Genomic DNA, 22,904 nt, shown 5'->3' with positions numbered 1-22,904 from the left:
ATTATTTTCCAATATCAAGGGAGAGCTTTGGGTCATGAGTGTGAATAAAAGGGGTGGAGAGTGCATGTGTTTGTGTGACGTTAGGGTGGATCTTCAGCTATAAATAAGCCTCCCCAACTGTGAACCTGACACCTCGACTCAACCTGAGGTCTGTGTACTGTGAACCTACTTGAAAAAAAAAGAAGTGTGATAAAAAACATAATTTCACCCAATCAAAAGCAGGTGTGTTCTAATATTTTGCATCTATTTCTTTTCAGTCATCTAATAATCCAAAATCTATTGACTATTTTACTAATCAAACATTTACCTCTGGACACAATTCGTCCTCTACATCAATAAAAAGTCTACTTTCAACCAGCCCTCACATTTGTTATTAACAAACACATGCACAAATGTAAATACGACAGAAGTTAAAGGTCTAGTGCAGAGTGGTGTTTTGTTTGGCAAAGTCATAGCTATAATTTAATGCTTCTTACCTGTTCTCTACAGTTCAAATGAACTATGGCGACACCCAGTGTTACAAATATGCAGGTCCATATTTTCTACCTTAAAAAAAGAAAAAACGTTTCATCCTCCACCTCAAGAGGTGGCAGGAGTGAGTTGATAACTCACCAATATCTCACCAAAACAAGTGTGAGTGACCTAGAAATGCACACAATAGATTGGTCTGGCCTCTTCAGAGGGATGATAAACCTGTAAACAGTATTTCTGACTGAGTACATTGTGATAAGTCCCCTTCTAATTGCCATTATAGCTCAAGCAAAATAGAGCGTTAGACTTTTAGATAGATAGATAGATAGATAGATAGATAGATAGATAGATAGATAGATAGATAGATAGATAGATAGATAGATAGATAGATAGATAGATAGATAGATGTGAGTAAGGATGAATGGGTGGATAGATAGAGCTGGGAGGATGATAGGTGGACAGATGGAAGGATAGATGGATGGGTGGGTGGATAGATAGAAAGGTGGGTGGAAAGAGGAAAGGAAGGAAAGATGGATAGATAAATATGAGGGTGAAAGGATGAATGGGTGGAAGATGGAAGAGAGGAGGTAAAGGGGGCTAGATAGATAGATAGATAGATAGATAGATAGATAGATAGATAGATAGATAGATAGATAGATAGATAGATAGATAGATAGATAGATAGCCTGTCTAGCTGGTGTATTTCTGTGCCGGTACTTCCGGGTAGACGCTGCTACGTAGTGACGTCGGCAGCGCCAGGAGGAGACGTTAGCTTCCTGCTAACTCCGCGATGGACCATCATGTCCCCGGTCTTTCCTCCTCGGTCGCTCCTGAAGAAAACGGACCACAGACCGGCTGTGAGGGCTGCCCGATGGAGGACGGGCTGGTGGACGCTTTCGGAGACCTGGCCGCCCTCCCGGTCGAGGTGGGCGAGAGAAGACCGACGTGTTTACGGTGCCGGTGAGCTAACGCACAGTGAAGCTAATGCTAACATAGCTATCTGGATTTTTATTATTAGAGCTGCTGCTGCTGTTGCTGCCTCCTCCTTTTTTCCTTCTTGTTCTTCTCTGATAATAACGTGGCGTGTTTTAATGAGGGAACAGGTTTATGTCGTTACAGAACAGCTCAACACCAGCTGAAACACAGAGAGAGGGAGAGAGAGGGGCTATAGGCTGGGAACTAAAGGGGGATATCACATCTTCACGTCTTCAACTTTCCTCCCATGTAGTCGCCCTCAGAAGGTGTGTCTCTGTCCTTTTCTCCCAACACAACCCCTGGAGGTCTCCACGTGTCTGTACGTAGTGCAGCACCCCGCAGAGGTGAGTGCATGACGGCCACTGATGCTCAATGAATAACACAAAAACATTTAGGCTTAAAGGGATAGTTCAGCATCTTGGCAAACTCTCCTCTCACCATAATCCCTATAGTCACAGCAGTAGGTGCATTACCTTTGATTATCGGTGCATGTTGTTTTGAGATCAGCGGGGCAGAGAGGTGAGTTGCTCAGTGAACACAATGGAGGTGAACGGTACAGGTCCCCTGTCCCTCATCAAACTCATCAAATACACAATCCAACAACTCCACAACGCTCTGGTGGACAAGTTGTGACCTGCACATTCACCACGCTATGACATAAATGTTTAATTATGTAACATTAGGACACATGAAGCAAATAGCCTACTCTGAACTACTTTGCGCTTTTGAAATCACTCCACTCAGCAGTCGTGTCTGGACTGTAGTTCCGGCTGCATTTGCCTCTAAAACAAGTCAGTCTGGTAATGTGACATGGTTATTTCATAGCGTGGTGAATGTGCAGGTCACAACTTGTCCACCAGAGCGTTGTAGAGTTGTTGGATTGTGTATTTGATGAGTTTGATGAGGGACAGGGGACCTGTACCGTTCACCTCCATTGTGTTCACGTCTCTGCCCCGCCAATCTCAAAACAGCATGCATTGATCATTAAAGGTAATGAACCTACTGCTATGACTATAGGGATTATGGTAATAGACACATTTGTAAAAAATTTGAACTACCCCTTTAAATTACAGGTGAATATCATGTGTTGTGTTTGTTTGTGTTGGTGTTTAATATATACAGTGGGGAAAATAAGTATTGAACGCGTCAATAGACTTGCATGGTGAGATTGTCAGTCACACTACACTATATAACAGTCAATTATTACACAGGGGATCGGAATTGCGTTTCCCCAAACTCCAAATGTGCAAATTAACATTCAACATACGTTTACCACACACATATAACATAAAAGTGAACACAGACATCAACAATAATTAAATAAACACATACAGACAGACAGACAATGGCCTATGATATTGTGGAGTAATAATAACGTGCAATATGAAAAGTGGAAAGTGCAGAAAGCAGCATTGACATGTGTATATATGTTATGTGTTCACGGAATATGACAGACTCCAGCTGCTTTCTTGGCTTTCCAAACCTTTCTGCACCTCCTCCTCAATACTTATTCCCTGTGTCATTTCACTTTATACACATAACTTAATTTATGTACATAAATGTTTGGATTTCTTTGTATGTGTGCATTACTTGTGTTGTTGCCGACATCTGGTGATAATTTCATGTCAATAGCTCTATTAGAAATATGTTTTCTGTGAAAAATGTTGACGCGTTCAATACTTATTTTCCCCGCTGTATATATTTTTAATTTTACCATGAGAAATTGCAGGATTACAGCATTTGTGTTTTGTTTATTAATCTAAATCACACAATCTCTTGAGGCCGATGAGCTCATCTATTGTAAAGTTTGTTTGTGGTGGTTCGTCTTCACCCTGTTTCTCTTCAAAAATAAACTGCATATTTAATTTGCCCTTTTCCGTGCAGACGCCACACATACGTGTACATGTCGACACTTAAAGCAGAAGTGAGTGATATATTTGTGTTAATATAAGTCTTAAATAGTTATATCTTCCGACAGCAATCACTTACATAGAGTGTTTGGACCGAAACACGGGTCTGTCAGTCCCTCTGCTCTGCTCTGAGCCGAAGAGAAAACATTTATCGTATCCTACAGTTTTTATCCAATGAGGAGAGAGAACGGCATGCAGGGCTGTGTGTGCAGCCAAGGGACGCCGTGAATGTGGTGACGTAGCGACGAGGACTGTTATGGTGCGTTCAAGGAAACTCGTATTTTTCCGACCGTGAAGTTGTACCAGTTCGATCTGGTACGAGTTCACCGGTCGGAAGTTACGAGTGGCCGTTATAGTGACTTTCACCGGTAAAACAGGTCGGAAAAACACGAGTGGGTTGCCTGGAACGCTATAAAGTCGTAAGTTGTGACTTGGAGCTGTAATTTACGATTTCAAAAGCCTGCCTGGAACGCAGCATTAGCGAAAACGACCGGACCACTCACTTCTGCTTTAACCAAACTTGACATCTAGCACATCTTAATGAGACGCTCGAGGTTGTAATCAACTTATCAGACCTCTGCTGTGCTGTGCTTTCAGGAGAGCCGAGTACTTCGCACGGTGCCGCTACTCGCTGCTTGTTTGCCACAGGGAAAATGCAATGTCATAGTTGGACGGAGATTCAATGAGGAAAAGTAAGAAGTATTTTCTTACTGATGTATTAATACCCCCCCCCACAAACACCACACCACTGCTATTTAATCCTCAGATATATTTAGGTTTTCTTTCCGTCTCTTCTTCTCCGATCAGGCACCCAGAGCTGGCTGCAGTGTGCCGGGACAGCAGGACGCTCATCCTCTACCCCGGCCCCAAATCCCAGAACCTGGAGGAGCTGGTCAAATACCAGGAAGTGGGAACCGTAAAACATAACGTCATCATCATCGACGGCACCTGGAGCCAGGCGAAAAACATGTTCCTCAAAAACACCATGTTCCACCTCCCTAAACAGGTGTGTGAGTGTGTTATTATAAGAAGAAACCAGACGTGTGTCTTAGAGGGCAATAATAGCAAGATTTGGGTTTTGTTTCAATCAATCAATCAAACTTTATTTGTAGAGCACTTTTCATACAGGAAGCAACTCAGAGTGCTTTACAAAGTTTACATGATAAAAAATAGTGAACACTACACACATTCACACACCCAAAAATTAAATACACTGAGGAAACGCCATCTTACACTCTACAATTTGTACTTTTGCAGTGGGGAAAACACCAGAGAGTGGATAAAAACTAAGATATATTAGGTAAAATGGAATGAAATTAAATAAATGAGATAGATACAAGTATAATATATAAATAATTTAAAGGAATAAAAGTGGAAATACTGTATGAAATTACATCTTAGATCTAATAAAACAATAAATAGTGCTATAAAACCTTAAAGTAATAAAATGTTTATCAGCATAAATCACAAAAAAATTATAGTAATAGAGGAGTTTCAATCTTCTTTGCTACTTTATTTCTTCTGCATCTCATTAATACCCGTTTCATTGTGATTCTAGTTTATTTGATGAAATATTTTTAACTTGAAGTCTCAGATCTGTGGCTCTCTGAGGCCCATGGACGTGTTCGCACTCATGAATATCTCTGCATACATTTGTTTTTATGGATATAAAGCTCTATAATACTGGAGAGAAAATCTTTATTGATTGACATAAATAGTTTGCTGAGTTTATAAGGGAAAACACAAATGTGATTGTGGATGTTTGAGCCTCATATTAACGTGAGGTTTGGTGTTTCTTCGGATCATTTGAGGACGTTGTCAGTCACAGCTTCGGGTGAGAAGTTGCTGAGATGATTCATGTTTTCATCTGGCTTTTGTTTGGCAGCATGAAACACTGTTTGAATAAGAGATTTAATGTTTGATATGGAGCCACTGACAAAACCAGAATCACACAGATGCGATTAAAGTTTTACCTTCTGTGCACTTTTCCCTCTCAGTTGGAGCTGTCAGCTGTTTCTGTAGCTGAGAACCAGATTGGTCTATTGGAGACAGTTCCTCCTCCTCCTCTTTTCCTCTTCCACCAGGCCGCTGCTTTTTATTGCTTTGCTGTTAGACGATCGCTCACCTCAGTGCTCTGGTTTCCCAGGTGCAGCTCAACAGGACTCTGTCCAGTCAGTACGTGATCCGCACCCAACCCTCCAACATCTGTCTGTCCACGCTGGAGTGTGCCGCTGTCGCCCTGTCCATCCTGGAGCGCAACGACGACATCCAAGAGGTGATGACACAGTGACACAAATACAACATAAATCACAACATCTACTGTTCTGAATGTTGTTTAACCGAAAGCAAGCGAGCACTCTAAAAAATATTAAACCAATATTTGTTGCAGAAATTTGCTTTTTCTCTTCTTAATCTTGCTCCAAGAGCCCTACATGAGCCCTGTTATTTGTATGCTGTGTTTGTGCATGATTTTGGCAAGTTGATACCTTTTTAAAGAGGAACTATGCAGGATTTTTAACTTAAGGATGCTACATTTCTACCTTCGGAGTAAATCTTATGGTTAAATAAATGACTTGTAGCTTGTTCCAGGGAGAATGGAGGCTCTCTGCCCGTAGTCTCTTGTTTATGACATAAATACTACACAAACATTAACATTTTATATGATATATAACGTTATGTAACGCTCTATTGATTGATGTCTCGCCGGCTTTGTTGAAAACAGATGCACATGGCCAGGAGGAGGGTTTGCAAAAAAGTGGAAAAGCTGGAACCAGACTTGCATAGTTCCCCTTTAAAAGCATTCAAAATTAGCTGTTAGCCGTCCCTGTTTGTACTGAACACATAAGACACATAATTTTAATAAGTTGCAATGAAAACTGAATATATTTTTCAACCGTCCTCTGTTTTTAAATCCGTCCGTCCAGGTTTTGCTGCGGCCCCTGAAGGCCCTGTGCTCCTTCCAGCTGCAGCACGGCGCTCAGGTCCATCACAGCAAGGAGCACCTACTGAAGAACGGCATGTACGACAAACCCATGCCCAAGAACAAACGCAAGATCAAGAGGATGGAGAAACTCGTCAGCGATCACAACATCTGCCCGAGATGAAGGAGGGACCGAGCGGAGAAACGAGGCCTCGACCGACTCGTCTCTGTCGCTGCACAGGACTGTATCACCAGCTCGTTGTAGCAGGCGTGGGAACTGGGAACCATTGGACTTCTTAGGATTTTGTACATAGTGACTGGAAGCTGGTAGATGTTATTTATATATTTGTCATTGATTTCGATCTGATTAATGACAAATTAAAGCTGTAGTTCAAGTGTCATAGAGTGACAATAAATCAGGTTTTATGGAAGGTTTGATGTTACTGTTATTTTTGATTATACACGTGTTTTAATTACAACAAATAATATATTTATACTAGTAAGACCCAGGTGGTTTTACATTCAACTATTAAAGCCACATAACACAGTTGGGGGGGAAATGTGATTGATTGGTATTATACTGTGAATAAAGTCTTAAGGTCAAATATACAGTAAGCAGGGTCTCTGTAGGCCTGAAACGGTCTTTGAAGGTGCAAAAAGTCTCATTAAATTTATACAAGTTCCAATGTTTTGCTTACTTGAACTAAAAATGTGTTTTATTATGCAAGTTTACTGTGCATAAAATCAATATTAAAAAAAAGCATGTGGTCCTACACAACGTAAACCTTTTTTTATTTACCATACATCCACCAATTAACCAACATGGAGAAAATTCATCTGGAAAAGTCTTTTATTATGCTGAAACTGAACTGAACTGAAAATTTAGCCAATGATATGCAAGTATGGATCATTAGCTATTGATCGATAGTTATTGGATATACCATATAACATACATGTGTTTTTGAAAAAAAGAAGAGCTATCTTTCTATTGATCTGTCTCCCTATCTCTTCAGCTCGCTAGCTAACAATTTTTTTCTATTATTATTATTTTCTATTGAGCAATTGAAAAATACAAACTCTCAATGAGGATAAGTACAGGTGAAAAAAAAAGTTAAGCATAAAAGTGCAAAAACATTTAGGGGATTCATGAAGGAAAACAAAACAACACCAAACAGTAACAGAAAGGTGCAAAGGATACAATATATTAGGCATTTAAATTCAACATAAATCAGAGCAGGGAAATAAAGAAAATGTCCAGGCTTAATTTCTTGGCACATTAACTTTCTATTTTTTAAGAGACAAAAAAACAAACAAACTATAAATTAAAACCAGGGAAGGAAGGTTTGCAGTTTCTCCATTTTGCACAATGGATGTGGTATTTACCCAGCAAGAGGATGATATTAAAGGAATAGTTCACCAAAAAATGAAATTCAGTCATTGTTGACTCATCCTCATGCTGATGAATACTCCGGAGTAGTTTTTTATTCCTAAAAGTGCATCTGGAGACCCGGGAGGGGGGTTCGTTTGTAGTCCAACGCAAACTTTATATGAGAGTAATAGAGTAGGCATAAAGATGCCTAAATAGAGTAATTTTGCGCCCGACACAAAAACAGGTTTTTTGTGTTGGGCGCTATTACTCTCGTTTTCGTCAGCATGAGGTTGAGACGAACAACGACTGAATTTCATTTTTTGGCGAACTATTCCTTTAATAATGTTGGAGACATATAAAGCTAAATGATCCTTGTAAAAAAATAATGATATAAATCAAATGGTAGCTTTGGCGAACTATTCCTTTAATAATGTTGGAGACAGATAAAGCTAAATGATCCATATATATATAAAACAAATAATGATATAAATCAAATGGTAGCTATCTGTAACAGTTAATTAAAATTGAAAAAAAAAAAGTACAAGATGTACAGTAGCCTACTCGGGTAGTATTTTGTAACGTGTACCGAAGTTGCCCAGGTTCCCTGAACTCAACACTGATGCGCATGCGCAGTTGGTGTCGGCCCCCGTCTGTCCGCCGCCATCTTTGTCGGCTCCCCCTCATTGTTCAGAGTGGAGATCACAGCGGCGCTTAAAAAAAACAAAAAAACAGTTCTTCATACACTGCGCAATAAAACAAACAACAACCGGCAGCTGCTGCTCCCTCCCTCCGCGACAGTCGTGGATTTGCTCTCAGGGTTGCGACTTGTTCTCGGCCAGCAAGTTAAACAACAGAATGGACGATGACCAGCCCAAAACCCTGTAAGTGTGTGTGTGTGTGTGTTGAAGTGTATGTGTATGTGTGTGTGTACGTTACCGTTACCGTTAGCTAACCGCTCGTACTCGTCACGTAACAGTAGCAGCTCCATTCACTAAAACGCTATATTTTTTAACCCATACGGACGTATTTAACGGCGAAACACGATCTTAAATATTATAATATTATCTAGTGGTGGTTGTACTGTGTTATTTTTTAACAATCTCACCGGACCTGTAGCATTTAAACACCTTGTAACGAGCTAACAGTTGCTACATGTCCCTCATTGTTTGTCATCGGAGCAGCGCCTGATGCTAACTGATGCTAGGTGGCTAATTCCAGAAAAATCTAAAAAAAATCTCAATATAAAGCAGGCACAGGTGGTTCATACTGCTGTATTAAAGAATTTAAAGGTTGTTTTATAATCCAGGTAAGTTAAATGCTAGCTTGCTGTGTTTTATTTATAAATATATATATATTTATATGTGTATATATAGATATTTTTTTTGTCACATGCAAGGCTAAAACCAGGGTTGAAAACATTGCAGTGAAATGCAAAAAACAATCGCACGACTTTACCAGTAAAACACAAGAATAGATAAGAAAATATATGTTTAAATACATATACATGCACATATATGTACACATACACACGTTTAAAAGGAGGATGTCAATACAAGTGTAAAGCAATTGTAAAACATCGCTCTCGGTTAGATACATGAATAAATAAACAAATTAATTAAGAAGCCCATAAAAGCCATTGAAATAATGGCATGTTCATGATCCTCACTGCCTGGGGGGGAAAAGCTCACATACTGTATAAATATATGTGAATCCCAAGACTTGCATGCAGCAGAAATTTGCAGCAGTAAGCTTAATGTGTGAAGCCTGATGAGGAGCAGACCATTAAATTAGATGTATTTTTCAATGGACTTTGGTTTTGTCATCACCTCCTTTACATTACTTTCCATTACTGTTGTGGTCAAGACCACCTAACCCAAGAAGTCAAGACCAAGACCATTTTCAAGACCATTACTGTATCCAGTGCCAGTATTCATATTAAACATGTGGCTGGATATTTACATTATGCCTCCTCAGTTAAAAAGAAAAGACAATTTTATATCAAATCTAAACTATGTTGGATTGAAATATACTGTAGTTTGGATTGAACAGAAGAACACAGCACATAGCCTAACCTGCTGAAGTCTCCTCCCATTGTTGACACTGGTGCAACCAAGTTTTTCAGATGGCTAAACAAGCATACATTTGTAGAACAAGTTTAAATCAAATAAACCAAAGTGAGCGAGTTACAGAGACATTTGCGGTTAAAAAAGAAGAAGAAAGAAAGAAATGTCACTGCAGCTGTGGTTGTAAGTCCAGCTCGACTGATACCTTGAAAATGTGTTCAAATTCACTTCACCACTAAAATTGTTAAACGGCACTGAAACACATGTTAAAATAACCAATTACCACAAACAATTAAAAAACAAAAAGTTCACTGTAAGAGAAAGGTCTTGTAGTTTAAGAGGCTTATTTATTTACTTATTGTATATTTATGTAGTCAAATTACTGTTTTTGTTTTGTCCTCCTTGGTTTTCTTACATTTTAAAGAATTTATGAATTTGATATGGATTGAACATATATTGATATATATATTATTAATTAATGGCGGAGCATTTAAAGGAAGCCAGACCAATCCATTTTGGTAGAGTTAATGGAGAAAGGTGGGACCATATGGGTTTTTAACTTCAGCCAACTCCTTTTTCGGACATGAAGGGAAAAAAAAGTGCAGCTACTTGCTCATTGTTTCCATTTTTTATTTACGTATTTACGGTTTTACATGTTTGAAATGAAAGATGAATTCATTCATTTACATGTATGGATGATTTTAACCTCACTAACTTGCTAACCCATCATTGATAGGCTAATGCTGGTGTTAATTTTGGTTTTGTGTTATTTTTATTACCGAGCCCAAGATTAACTTAATTCTATTTAAAGCCAGTAAGTGAGGTAAATCAAGGTCAGTTAGCTGAGAGATCTCAATAATAATACTTATCCCCAGCTGCTCTCTATATTTGGTTGTTGCATACAGGATGCCATGGCTATTAACAGTGTTAACAGATTTTTATTATTTTGAGACAGTGCATGAAATCTACATGTTGCTGTTTTCCTGATGTTTTGTTTGTGTGTGTGTATATAAATATGTGTGTGCTTTGACATTTAATACATAAACTGATTAAACATTATAAAATTAAATGACATTTCATGCAGTATGGTTGCAGTTATTACCTATAACATGCCAAAAAATAGCAAATAACACATTCAGATGTCTTATCTTGTCTACTTAGTCGCCCAGCATCTAGTTTTCTATCAAATCAAGAATCAAATCATTACATTTGAGAAGCTAGAAACGACAAACGTAATGGCATTTTAACTTTAAAATAAACAAATGATTATTCATTGACCAAAATAGCCAGAGACCAGTTGCCTAATCATCAAACTGTTGCAGTTGTGGAGTCGTTTTTGTTTGTTTAATATCTGATAAACTGCGAAAAATGCACACAACATTTCCAAAGAGGTCCTCGTTGACGTCATATATAATGAATTTACACAAACAAAAGCCCCAAATAACCACATAACCACTTCAGATAAGTGTTTTTATTTTATTATTCAGACATGGTAACTGTATTAGTAATGAGCGCTGTCTATTTTCTCTCCGTGTTTGTTTCTGTTTGTGTTTAGGTATGTGGGGAATCTGTCCCGGGACGTAACCGAGGCCCTCATCTTGGAGCTGTTCGGCCAGATCGGACCCTGCAAGAGCTGTAAAATGATCGTAGATGTGAGTTTATCTGTTTTCCTTTTTTTATATAGCCCACTGTATATATATTTTTTTGCATGAGAAAATACTAAAACTCTCCAACACCTTCCTTCCCTCCCTCCCAACATGTGTGTGATCTGATTTAGTGGCAGGTTTCCTCTGATGTTCATCCTGTTGATCCACATCTGTGTTTACAGTGGTAAAACTGGACCAACAGAGGATTTTTTTGACGCTGATTGTGTTTTTCTTATTTTATTTTCTAACACAAACACACATCATTAACCAACAATTTCCATTATTTTAATTCCTTTCTACATTCCAGTTGTTTATAAATGCCGAAATTAGCTGAAATCGACGTATCGGTCCGGCTCTGTCCAGCTGTATCGCTCCCTCTCTCTCTTTTCTTTTTTTTTTTAAATACCAAATGACGATGATGTAATTGCATTTTGCTGGGACTTGTATAACAGCCACAGTGACTTAACCTTTGTGTTTCCTGTACGCTGCAGACAGCAGGTCATGATCCCTACTGCTTTGTGGAGTTCTATGAGCATAGACATGCCACTGCCACAATCGCAGCCATGAACGGTCGGAAAATACTGGGTAAGGTAAGCTATCATATCTCCTGGGTGAGTCAACTTAGGGCCAGACTGGGTGGGCAAGGTTGAAATGAAGAGAGAGAGAGAGAGAGAGAGAGAGAGAAAAAAAGGAGACTTGTATCCTATTAAGCCCCTTATCTGGTTTCCCTCCTCCACTTCACTTAATTTGTTTTATTCCCTCGTGCACATTTATTCTTTTGTGCACTCGCTCTGTAATGACCGGGGTGGGAACACCAGTCACTGATCCTGAGAACATTTCATCTAAACACTCAGTGTGAGACTCTGTTTGTTCTGTTTGTACATGTTCACCGGTTTCTTTTGGTACGAACACATAAAGAAAAGACACAAAGTCTTAACAGTCAACTAGACAAGACGTTATTTTTGGTGTATTCTGCCTTTTTAGATGTGTTATTATCCCTAGAATAAAGCTTGTTGTGGCTTTAGAAATGGAAAAGAAGAATTATTGAGAGTAATATTGACATACGTTGTCTTAATATAACTGAATTTCAATACAAAAAAGTCAAAGGTTTTCCATTTTTACAGGCTGTTATGGCCTTTATTGTGTTTTTTATTCAGTTATAACAAATTATTGTTGTCGTTATTGATTAATCTGTTCATAATTTTACCGGTTAATCGATAATTTTGGTTAAAAAAAAAGTCATATTTTCTTGTTTTGGAGAAGCTGCAACCACAAAACTTTGGGCATTTTTATATAAGTAGATACATTTTCTTTTAAATTAAAGTTTACAAAGTGATCAGTGATCATTTTAGGAGGATGTAGTTTTATTTTGGCGGGGTGTACCTCATAATAAACTGGTAGCTCAGTGTGTATTCAGTTGTACAGCTGCTGTATGTACTTGAATAAACGTAAAAAGGCAGATTTTAGTGTGAGATAACATCACAGAAGTTGGTGTAAATTACATTTTAAACATTTCTGTGTGGTTTTTTTATTCTTATATTCTCACCTCATGCTCCATGCTCTCATGTTTTTAATGAAGATGTTCCTTGCGTGTGTTTGAGTTAATGTAACGAGGCCGTGCTGCTGCTGCTGCTGCTGCTGTGTGATCATGCTACATACATGTAACGTTCTTTGATCTACTCTGACTGATGCTCCTCTGTCCCCCCCCTTACATCTTTTTTTATTTTTTTTTACTTGCTGTGTGTTCTTTTGCAAACTTATTTCCACATAGACTCCACATAAGAGCAACTTCAAGGAAAATACATTCAGTTGAAAATATTTTATCCTCAACAGGTATTGAAGGACCATTTGAGGAGTATAACAAGTTCGTAAAAATCACTTGTTTGTAAGTCCCTTGTTATTTGGACCTTACTTCCTTCAGTTTTGCTCCAAATTTTTTTTTTTTACTAGACTGAGAGTGAAATGTTCCTGATTGTGACGGTGAAATCTTAATATCCCTTTTTAAAAAAAGAAATATTCTAATCTCCACTGTATTTTACTGTTTGATTAATTAATGCAAAGGTTTGGTAAAATTTAGATAATGATCGATTTGTCGTGGTGGCTTTAAGAACCCAAGTGTGACAAGAGTACAGAGACCACCTTTTTATTTAAAGAAAATAGAATAAAGAAAGAGAAAAGTTCTCAATCACAAAAGTAAAAGTGGTGTGTGTGAGAAAAGAAAAGAAACAAACCTCTAATCAAAGAAAAGAAAGAAAAAAAAAAGCACCTTCCTGCCGCCTGCAGCCGTGATCCACGTCTCACCTCCGTCCTCTTCCTCGCTCTCTGCATCTGTCTCTCTCACAGGAGGTCAAGGTCAACTGGGCCACGACGCCAACCAGCCAAAAGAAAGACACGAGCAGTGAGTGGCTCATCCTCCAGACCATAATAAACACACAATTTATTGGTATTACTGTGTTAAACAGTTGATTTCTTCTTTTTAAAGGTCACTTCCATGTGTTTGTTGGAGATCTAAGTCCTGAAATCACCACAGACGACATAAAAGCAGCTTTTGCTCCTTTTGGGAAAATATCGTAAGTGTTCTTGTTATTATAAGTGCAATAATGTATTTCTGTACTTGGGCTGAGTTTAAAAAAAAAATCGATTTCAAGATTCATATTAATCTTCATTTGAAAGATCCAATATGGATTCATAGCATCCTTAGATTGATCTTTGAATGAAACATGAATATTTTTTTTTTATAATACACCAGGTTAGATAGAGAGTTTCATATTTGTACAATTTGCAATATTAGTTTTGTGAAAATCTTCTTTCATAACCAAGCAAATTTGTATTAAAACTGAAATATCTCTAAATAAAATGAATCAATATTAAATCGAATTGGGACCTTTTGCATTGGAATAAAATCAATTCAATTCAGTAAATCAGTCCTATTCTGTACTATTATCATTGTTACAGCGACTTTGTCTGGCAAACCTCCCAATTAAAATGTTACAGCTACGTACAGGACATCTTTTTTATCTTATCACGTGTTTTATTTGGTCAAATTATGCAATGATATCTCCTCAAACTTATAATTTCACAAATTAATGAATCAAAACATACAGGAAATGATCAGAACAGGTAAAAAAACAAAACAATCTCAGACCGTTATAGAAACTCTGGCTCCCTGTTACACAGCGCCCCCTAGTGCCTGGAGGAGCAGAGCACGATCCAATCTGTAAATCCATCTCTAAATACAAATGACTCCTCACCCATTAATTCTCTACTAAACATGTAAATGAAAGAAGAAAAAAAAAAAACATTATAGTAAATTATTTGTTTGGGACTTTTCTCACCTGCAGTTTAAGTGAACTCAGAGTTTAATCGCCATGAGATGCACATTTATGAAAACATGCAGATGCTGATATTGTGGAATAAAGAAGGTTTTGACAACTGATTAATCATCCACTATTCCTCATATTTACAGAAACAATATGTAACTGCGTAAATATGTATTGGAGGCTCAAAATTTTACAGTTTGATAATCAATAACTTTTATTATTCAAAATGGCGTCAATGCAGATTTGCAGGAAAAACGTAAATAAAGGAACTTCTGATGAATAATCACCCACACAACACCCACAGTATTTCTCTCCAGTGGATCAAACCAATGACAGGACGTCGTCATGTCTGAATGAAAAAGTCTTCACATCAGTTTCTCATGCTGACACCAACAGTGTGTGTTGTGTTGTGTTTGTCCACAGGGATTGTCGAGTGGTGAAAGACATGGCCACGGGTAAATCTAAAGGCTATGGCTTTGTCTCCTTCTTCAACAAATGGGTGAGTGTCTGTGTGTGTTTTGTGTTAGACGACTGAGAAAACGTGTTTTTTTTGTAAGTTTTTTTAAAATATTTGATGGCAGTGACTCAGCAGTGTGTGTTATGGTGTGTGTGTGTGTGTCATCAGGATGCGGAGAACGCCATCCAGCAGATGGGAGGACAGTGGCTGGGCGGCCGACAGATCAGGACGAACTGGGCCACGAGGAAGCCGGCGCCTAAAACCACCAACGAGAGTGAGTTCACACTGATTTAATAAAGACTAAAGGACTTTATCTCAGCCAGCTGCAGGTGCTGCACAACCTGCTAACGTCCTCACAGTCTCATTTAAAGGGATAGTTCACCCAAAATTGAAATTTCAGTTTCAGAGTCCTCCGTGGCTTCTCTGAGTTACAGGGGGTCTCGGCGTAGCAGTGCATGTCCATATAACGGTGCAAATGGATACCAACTGTACATCCAAATACCTCCTTGCTGCTCGTATGTAATATCCGAATGTGAAATTGTTCCGGAAAAAATTAAATAAGTCTATATTTCAAGCTTGTTTGTAGCGGAAGCTCCTCTTCCTGGTCCGTCCAAATCTCGTGCGATTTTCGCCGGCGTCAGTGCGATTACTGACGCTGGCGAGCTTCCGCTGCAAACAAGATTGAAAAATAGACTTATTTAATTTTTTTCGGAACAATTTCGCATTTCGGGGCTTCAATACAAGACGGACACTACATACGAGCAGCATGGAGGTATTTGGATGTTTTTTGGTGTGTCTTTTTGTTACGAAGACAGTTGGTATCCATTTACAACCGTTATATGGACATGCACTGCTGCGCCGAGACCCCCTGTAACTCAGAGAAGCCACGGAGGACTCTGAAACTTCTCCCAGCCCTTAGTCCACATGAGGGTGAGTAGATAATGAGTGAAATTTCAATTTTACTCACTCTTACTTGTGTAATTTTTAACTGTGCAAACAAATAAAACAATAAAACAATTTGGGGTGAACTATTCTTTTAACCTGGTGAAGATGTAAATGTGAATGTGAATCCAAACCTTCTGTGTCTTTTTCTCTCCATAGCGTCCAACACCAAGCAGCTGTCCTTCGACGAGGTGGTGAACCAGTCCAGCCCCAGTAACTGCACCGTCTACTGTGGAGGAGTCACAACAGGTCTCACAGGTGAGTGAGGCTGATGCTGATTCACCCTCAGTCTGAGCCAGAGATGCTGAAACTCTCACACAGTGACATTAAAACCGTTTTTTTTTCTGTCCACAGAGCAAATTATGAGACAGACCTTCTCTCCTTTCGGGCAAATAATGGAAATCCGCGTTTTCCCCGACAAAGGTTACTCGTTTGTGAGGTGAGATGATGAATTCCTGGTTCCTTCCTGATGCTGTGAATTTAGAAAAGAGATACTGTAAATTCTCCAAAAGAAGCCCAGGCTTTTATCTGCTTCAACTGACTTATATCAGAGACAGGCTTTCATTTTGAACAAAGATGGAAAACCTCCCCCCAATGGTTCTGTTGTTACGGTTTAAAAGAGTAAGAATAGAAGGAAAGAGTCGGGTTCCAGAGCAACATTCAGCAGGGTTCCCATGCATCCTGGAAAACCTGGAAATGAGAAAAAGAAGTCAAATGTCCTGGAAAAGCTGGAGTTGTCCTGGAAAATTATTTATTACATCATGACATCAGCTACCAGAGCTCTGTTTGACTTTTTCAGAATCCGCTAAGGATTTCTTTGCCAAAGAACTGAGAAAACGAGAGACTTTGAGTTGATGAGTGAGGCGAGGCGAGGCGAGGCGAGGCAAGCCGAGCCAATGCACCTGTCTCTTTAAGGCGCATGCACCTTATCTGGATGACAACGAGTGGTGGCAGCGCTGCTCTTCTGTCCAGCAATACACACCTGAAGCTTCACTTTTAATACAGACTAACTAACGCGACTTTTTGAGCATGGCGAGTGAAAGAGTCGGAGGACCGCGTGTGTGTGATGATCGCGATCGCGGCCAATTAGCGATTAGCGCGTTTAGCATTTATTAGCTCCAGTGTCTCCTTCTCTGGAGGAGGGTCTGGCGAGCGAGACTAGCTCCAGTGCGACCTGTGCAGCAGCAGCAGCAGCAGCAGGAGGAGGAGGTTGACTGACTGTGGCAGGACACCTCTGCCTCTGTTTCACTTTATGTTGCTGGTGAATAATGTGGTTGTAAAAGTAGTAGGCTAAAGTTAAATTATTTTGTATGCACTAATTAAAGGGGCAGAGCTTTAAGAGACATTTTAGCTTTTATATTTTATAAGATATTTTTTGTAAGAACCACAATTAATAAATATAGGTTATATATTTCAGTGAATATCTAATTGTTCTTAGCATTTGTTAGATAACTTTATTTGCCCAATAAATTAAAACATGTTGGAACTATCAATGTCTCCTCTCTTGCCACCAGATCACCTACTTTTAACCTCAGACTGTCACAATGATGTATCAGATGTCAGACCGCCTCATTCTTTCAGTTTTAACCTGAATATAGAGACATGATTGATTTCCCCAACGATTAAAGTATACAAAACCGAACCGAAAACCATGACCACAAAACCGTGAACCGAACCGTTTGCTTGAACATCTTTTAAATACTGCCGCTTAATATGTTTTATGTAACCTATGGCATTTTTAAGCTTCATGTGTGTTATTGGACAGAAAGAGCAGCGCTACCTCGGAGCATAGCCTACGTACAGAAAACACATTTACATCAATAAATAAATGTTTCACAATGAACCAATCAGTCTGTATTAAATTTTATTTAGTTTGAAGGCAAGGTTTGCAAGGTTCATCTGATGGACATCAAGGGACAGATTCTCCAAGTTTTGCACAGCTTTTACTCATGCTAAACCTGCATAGGCTGAAGACCCTCTTCACATATTTCAAAACCAAACAGAGAGACAGATTGTGCAGGTTTAACAGGAGCAAAAGCTGTGCAAACCTGAGTAAATCTGAACCCTAGTCTCGTGCTAAAATTGACTGTAAATTCACCTTTAAAGTTGGTTTTTAAAAAAATTTCCCTGGGGGAGCATGCCCCCGGACCCCTCTAGGGGGTCGGTATCTTGTCACCTTTTTTACCCCTGATGAGTTTGCACCCCTGTAAATAGATGAAGCTCCAGCCACAGACTGTATATAGTCTAGGCTCGGCCTCTTTCCTTGAGTCAGTTGGAGTTCTCAACAGGCCGGACCGAACAACACGACCGGATGCGCCGGGTTTGGATCAGAAACATATCGACAAATAACTCGGGTCGGACCACGGACTTCTTTTTGTACATTCACAAGAAGAACTCCCAGAAAATAGAAATAGACCTGGCTTCTAACAGAGACTCCGCTTTTATTTGAGAATTTCCAGTAAATCAATTCCTCTGGTTTCCTCTGTGTGCAGGTTCAACTCCCACGAAGCAGCAGCTCACGCCATCGTCTCCGTGAACGGCACGTCCATAGAGGGCTACGTGGTCAAGTGCTACTGGGGCAAAGAGACGACGGACATGGTCAGCCCCATCCAGCAGGTACAGATGCCACAGGTATGAACCACAACAACAACAACAACAACAACGACGTGTGTTTATGTTTTATATTTCCATGTATTCTGCTGGTCCCAGCCTCCTGAACTCTCTCCTCTGTCCCGGCAGCAGAGCACGGTGAGCTTCGCGGCGGCGCAGCCCTACAACCAGTGGGGGCAGTGGTACAGCAACACGCAGCAGATCGGTCAGTATGTGCCCAACGGCTGGCAGGTGCCCAGCTACGGAGTCTACGGACAGACCTGGGATCAGCAAGGATACAAGTGAGGAAACACCGTCGATCAGTAAAACAGTCTCCTGCAGAGATGTTTGTATTGTTCATGCAACAACCCTCCTCCATCCTGTTTGTTTTTACTTGATTACTGCACATTACTGACTGAAAAAACTAAAAACATTCAGTTTTGTTTTGTTTGAAACGTTTTGAGGACCCAGATGTGACGTGTTACTCTTCAATGTATCATCACATAACATCAATACTGTGATAGTTTCTGATGTTTCACATTTATTTTCATGATAATGTAATAATTCACATATTGACTCAAAGTACAGCTACATTTTGATCATGGAGGTTCCCTTGATAATCTTATGTGTGGTCTGTGACACGATCCTGATCAAGAGGATGATTCAGATTGATCCACAACATTATGTCACATTTTTATACATGTTTTCATTCAATAAAGTTGCATTAAATGTACCAGTAGTTTGCGTTGGATTTTAGTTGGATTTAGTGCATAAATGTGTTTCTGTCAAGAACAGTTAATGTCAGCTTAATACAGAGATGTAACTTTGCAGGATGTTTTTTTATTAACAGCAACACAACAAGTGAAGCAGCAGAATAATCCTGTGGATAGAAACACATTTTGGGCGACAGAGGAAACACATCAGTGTATTTGATTGTATTCACATTAGATTTTTTTTACATTTTTACTCTTCACTGTATCATTAGCTATTTCCTGTTTCAATTTTATGTTATTTATTATATAATTAGCATATTGACTAGAAGTACAATTAATATCTTTATCATGTTTCAAATATTTAATGTAAAAGCACAATAATCTGATCAAGTGGGGAATAAGTCCCTGGTCTTATTTCTGTCTATTTAAGGCTCTTTGATGTGGAAAGGTTTGACATTACAGATCTAGAGGATGATACAGATGGAGCTACTACATATTCTTATATCTTTATACATGTTGTCACTCATTTAACTCACATTTAAACTGTGGTTAACGGTGGATTTTAGTTGAATTTAACACAACAGGTGCAGCAGCAAAATAATCCTCTGAATAGAAGATATTTGGGGCGACAAAAGGAAACGCATCAGTGCAAAACTAGATGAAAAATTGTCTATTTTTAATCTAGTTTTTTCTTATAATTGCTGGCTTTCTATGACGAGGACAGCAAAGTAAGAATTTCATTGTCAGGGAAACTCACCTTTCCACTGTGCAAATGACAATAAACACTTTGATTTGTCTGTATTTCACATTATTATTTCACATTATTTAGTTTCAGTGTAGTTAGTTTCAATGCAGAAAAACTGAAAAGACTGAAACAGCTCATTTATTCAGTTCACGCAAACTTTTAATTAATCTTGAGAAATCATTGAGGACATTGCAATAATGTTAAAAACAGAAACAACACAGAGTGATTTATAATGATGATTTAAATTGATGGTTACAAGTTTGTAGTTTATTTTTTTGGTCTTGTTCAGTGTCTCAGGTGTGCATGTGTGTGTGCGCCTCCCTCTAATCTGACTCCATTAATCTCACCTTGTCTTTTCTCTGTGTGTGTGTGTGTGTTACAGTCATTTACACGCGGCCGCCACCGGCGCCGGGTGGACAGGAGTCGGCGCCGTGAGCAACGGAGGGATGGTGGAGCCGGGACAGAGCGTCAACGGGACGATGTTGACCAACCAGGCCGGGATGAGCACCGCTGGCTACCACACCCACTGATCACCGGTCACAGCCGCCCCCCCTCCTCCCCTCCTCTCCTCCTCCTCTCCCCTCCCTCCCCCTCCTCTCTCTCTTCAAGCCTCCGAGGTCACGAGGTTGACTCTCTGCTGGGGAAGGAGTGCGTTTTAGATGTGCTCTCTCTTTGTCTGTTACCACACAAAAAGTTGTTCTCCGTTAGGCAGGCTGGTACGCCATTTTTTTTTAATACATATACATGTATATATCAGCCTCACCAGCCCATAATAATAATAATAATAATAATAATAATAACCTCCACCCACTGCCCAACTCTGCAACTCTCCACCACAAAAAACAAACACAGCTATCGCAAAAATGCACCGTTGCATTCCCGGGCCCCGTTTATCTGGTTGTTTGGTGTATTTTTCTAAAGCCTGCAGATGACTAGCCAAATGTAAATGATTGAACATAGAGATATTTCTAGCACAGCCACAGTTTAGTTCGTTTAAATCTATAGGAAAAGCACCAGTCTTTTGTGTTTTTTTGTTTTTTGTTTTCAGCCCCTCAGAGCCAAAGAGCAAAAAGGGCGCAAAGAGTTTTATACCAGTGTCTTTAAACAATCACACACACCAGATACTCGATAGTCGTCCATAGTTAAAGCAAAACGCAGCCACAAACAAGACGTGTATTGAGTGAGGGGGTGTGATTATAATTATCGTTATTATCATTAATTATATTGTTATTATCAATAATTTTTACTCTGAATTGGAAACATCTCGCTCTCTCGCTGTCGAGTCTGTCCACCTGTTACTGAAGTGAAACACAAAGTCCAAGCAGCCAGTTCTCAGGGTGTTGTCAGAGTCATTCTGTGAAATGTAGGGAATCACTGAGCGGTAGAGATCGACGGGGCGGGGCGGGTCGGGGCGGGTCGAGGGGGGAAACGGATAAACCCACAAAACAAAACCAGATTTAAAAAAATAAAAAATAAAAAACAAAAAAAAACTTTTAAAAACAACTAAAAAAAAAAGAAGAAAGTCAGCGCTCCTTCCCTGAACGGACTGAACGGGGGAAAAAAACGTGAAAAATGTGTGTGTGCTTAACGTACGTATGTGTGTGCATGAACTGATGCTTTTACACACAAGACAATGTCCAGTTCATCGCCCCCCCCGCCCCCACCCCCCACCCCTGAAACAGAAAGGACTACGCCACCTTTTTTTGCTACAAATATAATAGACAAAGTGTCGTCTTCTTTTTTTCTTTTTGTTTTGAGCAACTTTTAAAAATGGTGACATTGTATAAAAAGCTTTTTTTTTTTTTTTTTTTGCCTTTTTTTGTTGTTTCATTTCATTTTGGGACTGTCTTAAAAGAAAAAAAAAGAAACGTTGCAGTGACGCCATTGAATCATGTGACATGTGAAACCATTTATGTTTGTTTATTGAGCATTAAGTGGCTGTCAACTGTCAACTTTATTTTTTTGAAATTAGATTTTCAATATCTCAAACAACTCGATTGCAGGGATTACTGCCACTCTTATCTTACTTATAGGCAGACAAATATTGCACAATTACTTAAGGTTATCTTTTCACAAAATTTGAAATACTAGGGTTTTTCTTTTCTTTCTTTTTTTAATGTTTTTTGCATTCCACCTTATTTTGTAATTTCATTTGGAAGTCTGTTTTTATGTAAATAACCAAACAAGTCTGTTCAATTGTACTGAATCTGTATAAAGACAACATGTTAATAAAGGAAGCGAGCTTGCTTCTGGTTGCGGAGGTGGTTTCCAGAAACAGCTGTTTGACAGTAGCATCCCTGTCCGTGTACAGTAGAGACAGTGCAACATTTGATTCTTCCAGAGGCTTCTTGGAGGGGACAAGCAGCATTGCTATGCAATGCAAAAAGCCTTTAGATTGACAAGTATTACATAATTTATTCTGTTTTAAACCTAAATGACGATTGTTATTTTGTAGATGAAGAAACAACCTTCTAAGGATCAGATTTTTGCACTGTGGCCACCGTTATTTTAATATAGCTGAGAAATCCATTGTGTTGCCTTATTATCAGTGAGTTACTTTTAATTTAACCAAAAATCATCCAAGAGTAGGCGGTGCCTAAGAATGTTTTCAACCTTTGTTTTGGCGAGGGAAGTTCTGTTGATGCTTCAGTATCATGGTTTGTGTTTTTGCTTTGTCCCATTAAAATGCTGATGCTTAAAACAGCTCACATTTACACTGTTTGCATCTGATCTTTACAACCGAGGTGAAGGTGGAGTCGCTCTGTCATTGACTTCTGTTTACAG

General features: G+C 39.1%; 2 protein-coding genes across 3 annotated transcripts; both read left to right on the top strand.

Moving 5' to 3' along the window:
• Positions 1–1,244: 1,244 nt before the first annotated feature.
• Positions 1,245–7,037, top strand: dtwd2 (DTW domain containing 2). Its single transcript, XM_083983170.1, has 6 exons — positions 1,245–1,431; positions 1,700–1,790; positions 3,954–4,048; positions 4,164–4,362; positions 5,503–5,631; positions 6,281–7,037. Exons 1-6 carry the CDS (start codon positions 1,262–1,264, stop codon positions 6,458–6,460), a joined length of 864 nt encoding a protein of 287 aa, XP_083839296.1. The 5' UTR covers positions 1,245–1,261; the 3' UTR covers positions 6,461–7,037.
• Positions 7,038–8,329: 1,292 nt separating this feature from the next.
• On the top strand, positions 8,330–22,380 carry LOC310994396 (cytotoxic granule associated RNA binding protein TIA1-like). 2 transcript variants are annotated; one of them, XM_083983074.1, is made up of 12 exons: positions 8,330–8,526; positions 11,264–11,360; positions 11,846–11,944; positions 13,698–13,752; positions 13,837–13,924; positions 15,098–15,173; positions 15,300–15,405; positions 16,233–16,331; positions 16,428–16,512; positions 18,566–18,704; positions 18,816–18,964; positions 20,503–22,380. In XM_083983074.1, exons 1-12 carry the CDS (start codon positions 8,501–8,503, stop codon positions 20,648–20,650), a joined length of 1,167 nt encoding a protein of 388 aa, XP_083839200.1. In that variant the 5' UTR covers positions 8,330–8,500; the 3' UTR covers positions 20,651–22,380. The 2 variants fall into 2 exon arrangements, with proteins under 2 accessions (XP_083839200.1, XP_083839199.1); XM_083983073.1 differs by having other exon boundaries at positions 18,813–18,964.
• The last annotated feature ends 524 nt before the right edge of the window (positions 22,381–22,904 follow it).

The sequence above is a fragment of the Trachurus trachurus genome (assembly GCF_905171665.1).
Source record: "Trachurus trachurus genome assembly, chromosome: 12".
Lineage (NCBI taxonomy): Eukaryota > Metazoa > Chordata > Actinopteri > Carangiformes > Carangidae > Trachurus > Trachurus trachurus.
Note: the sequence above shows the minus strand (reverse complement) of the source record. Positions and strands in the feature narration are given on the sequence as shown.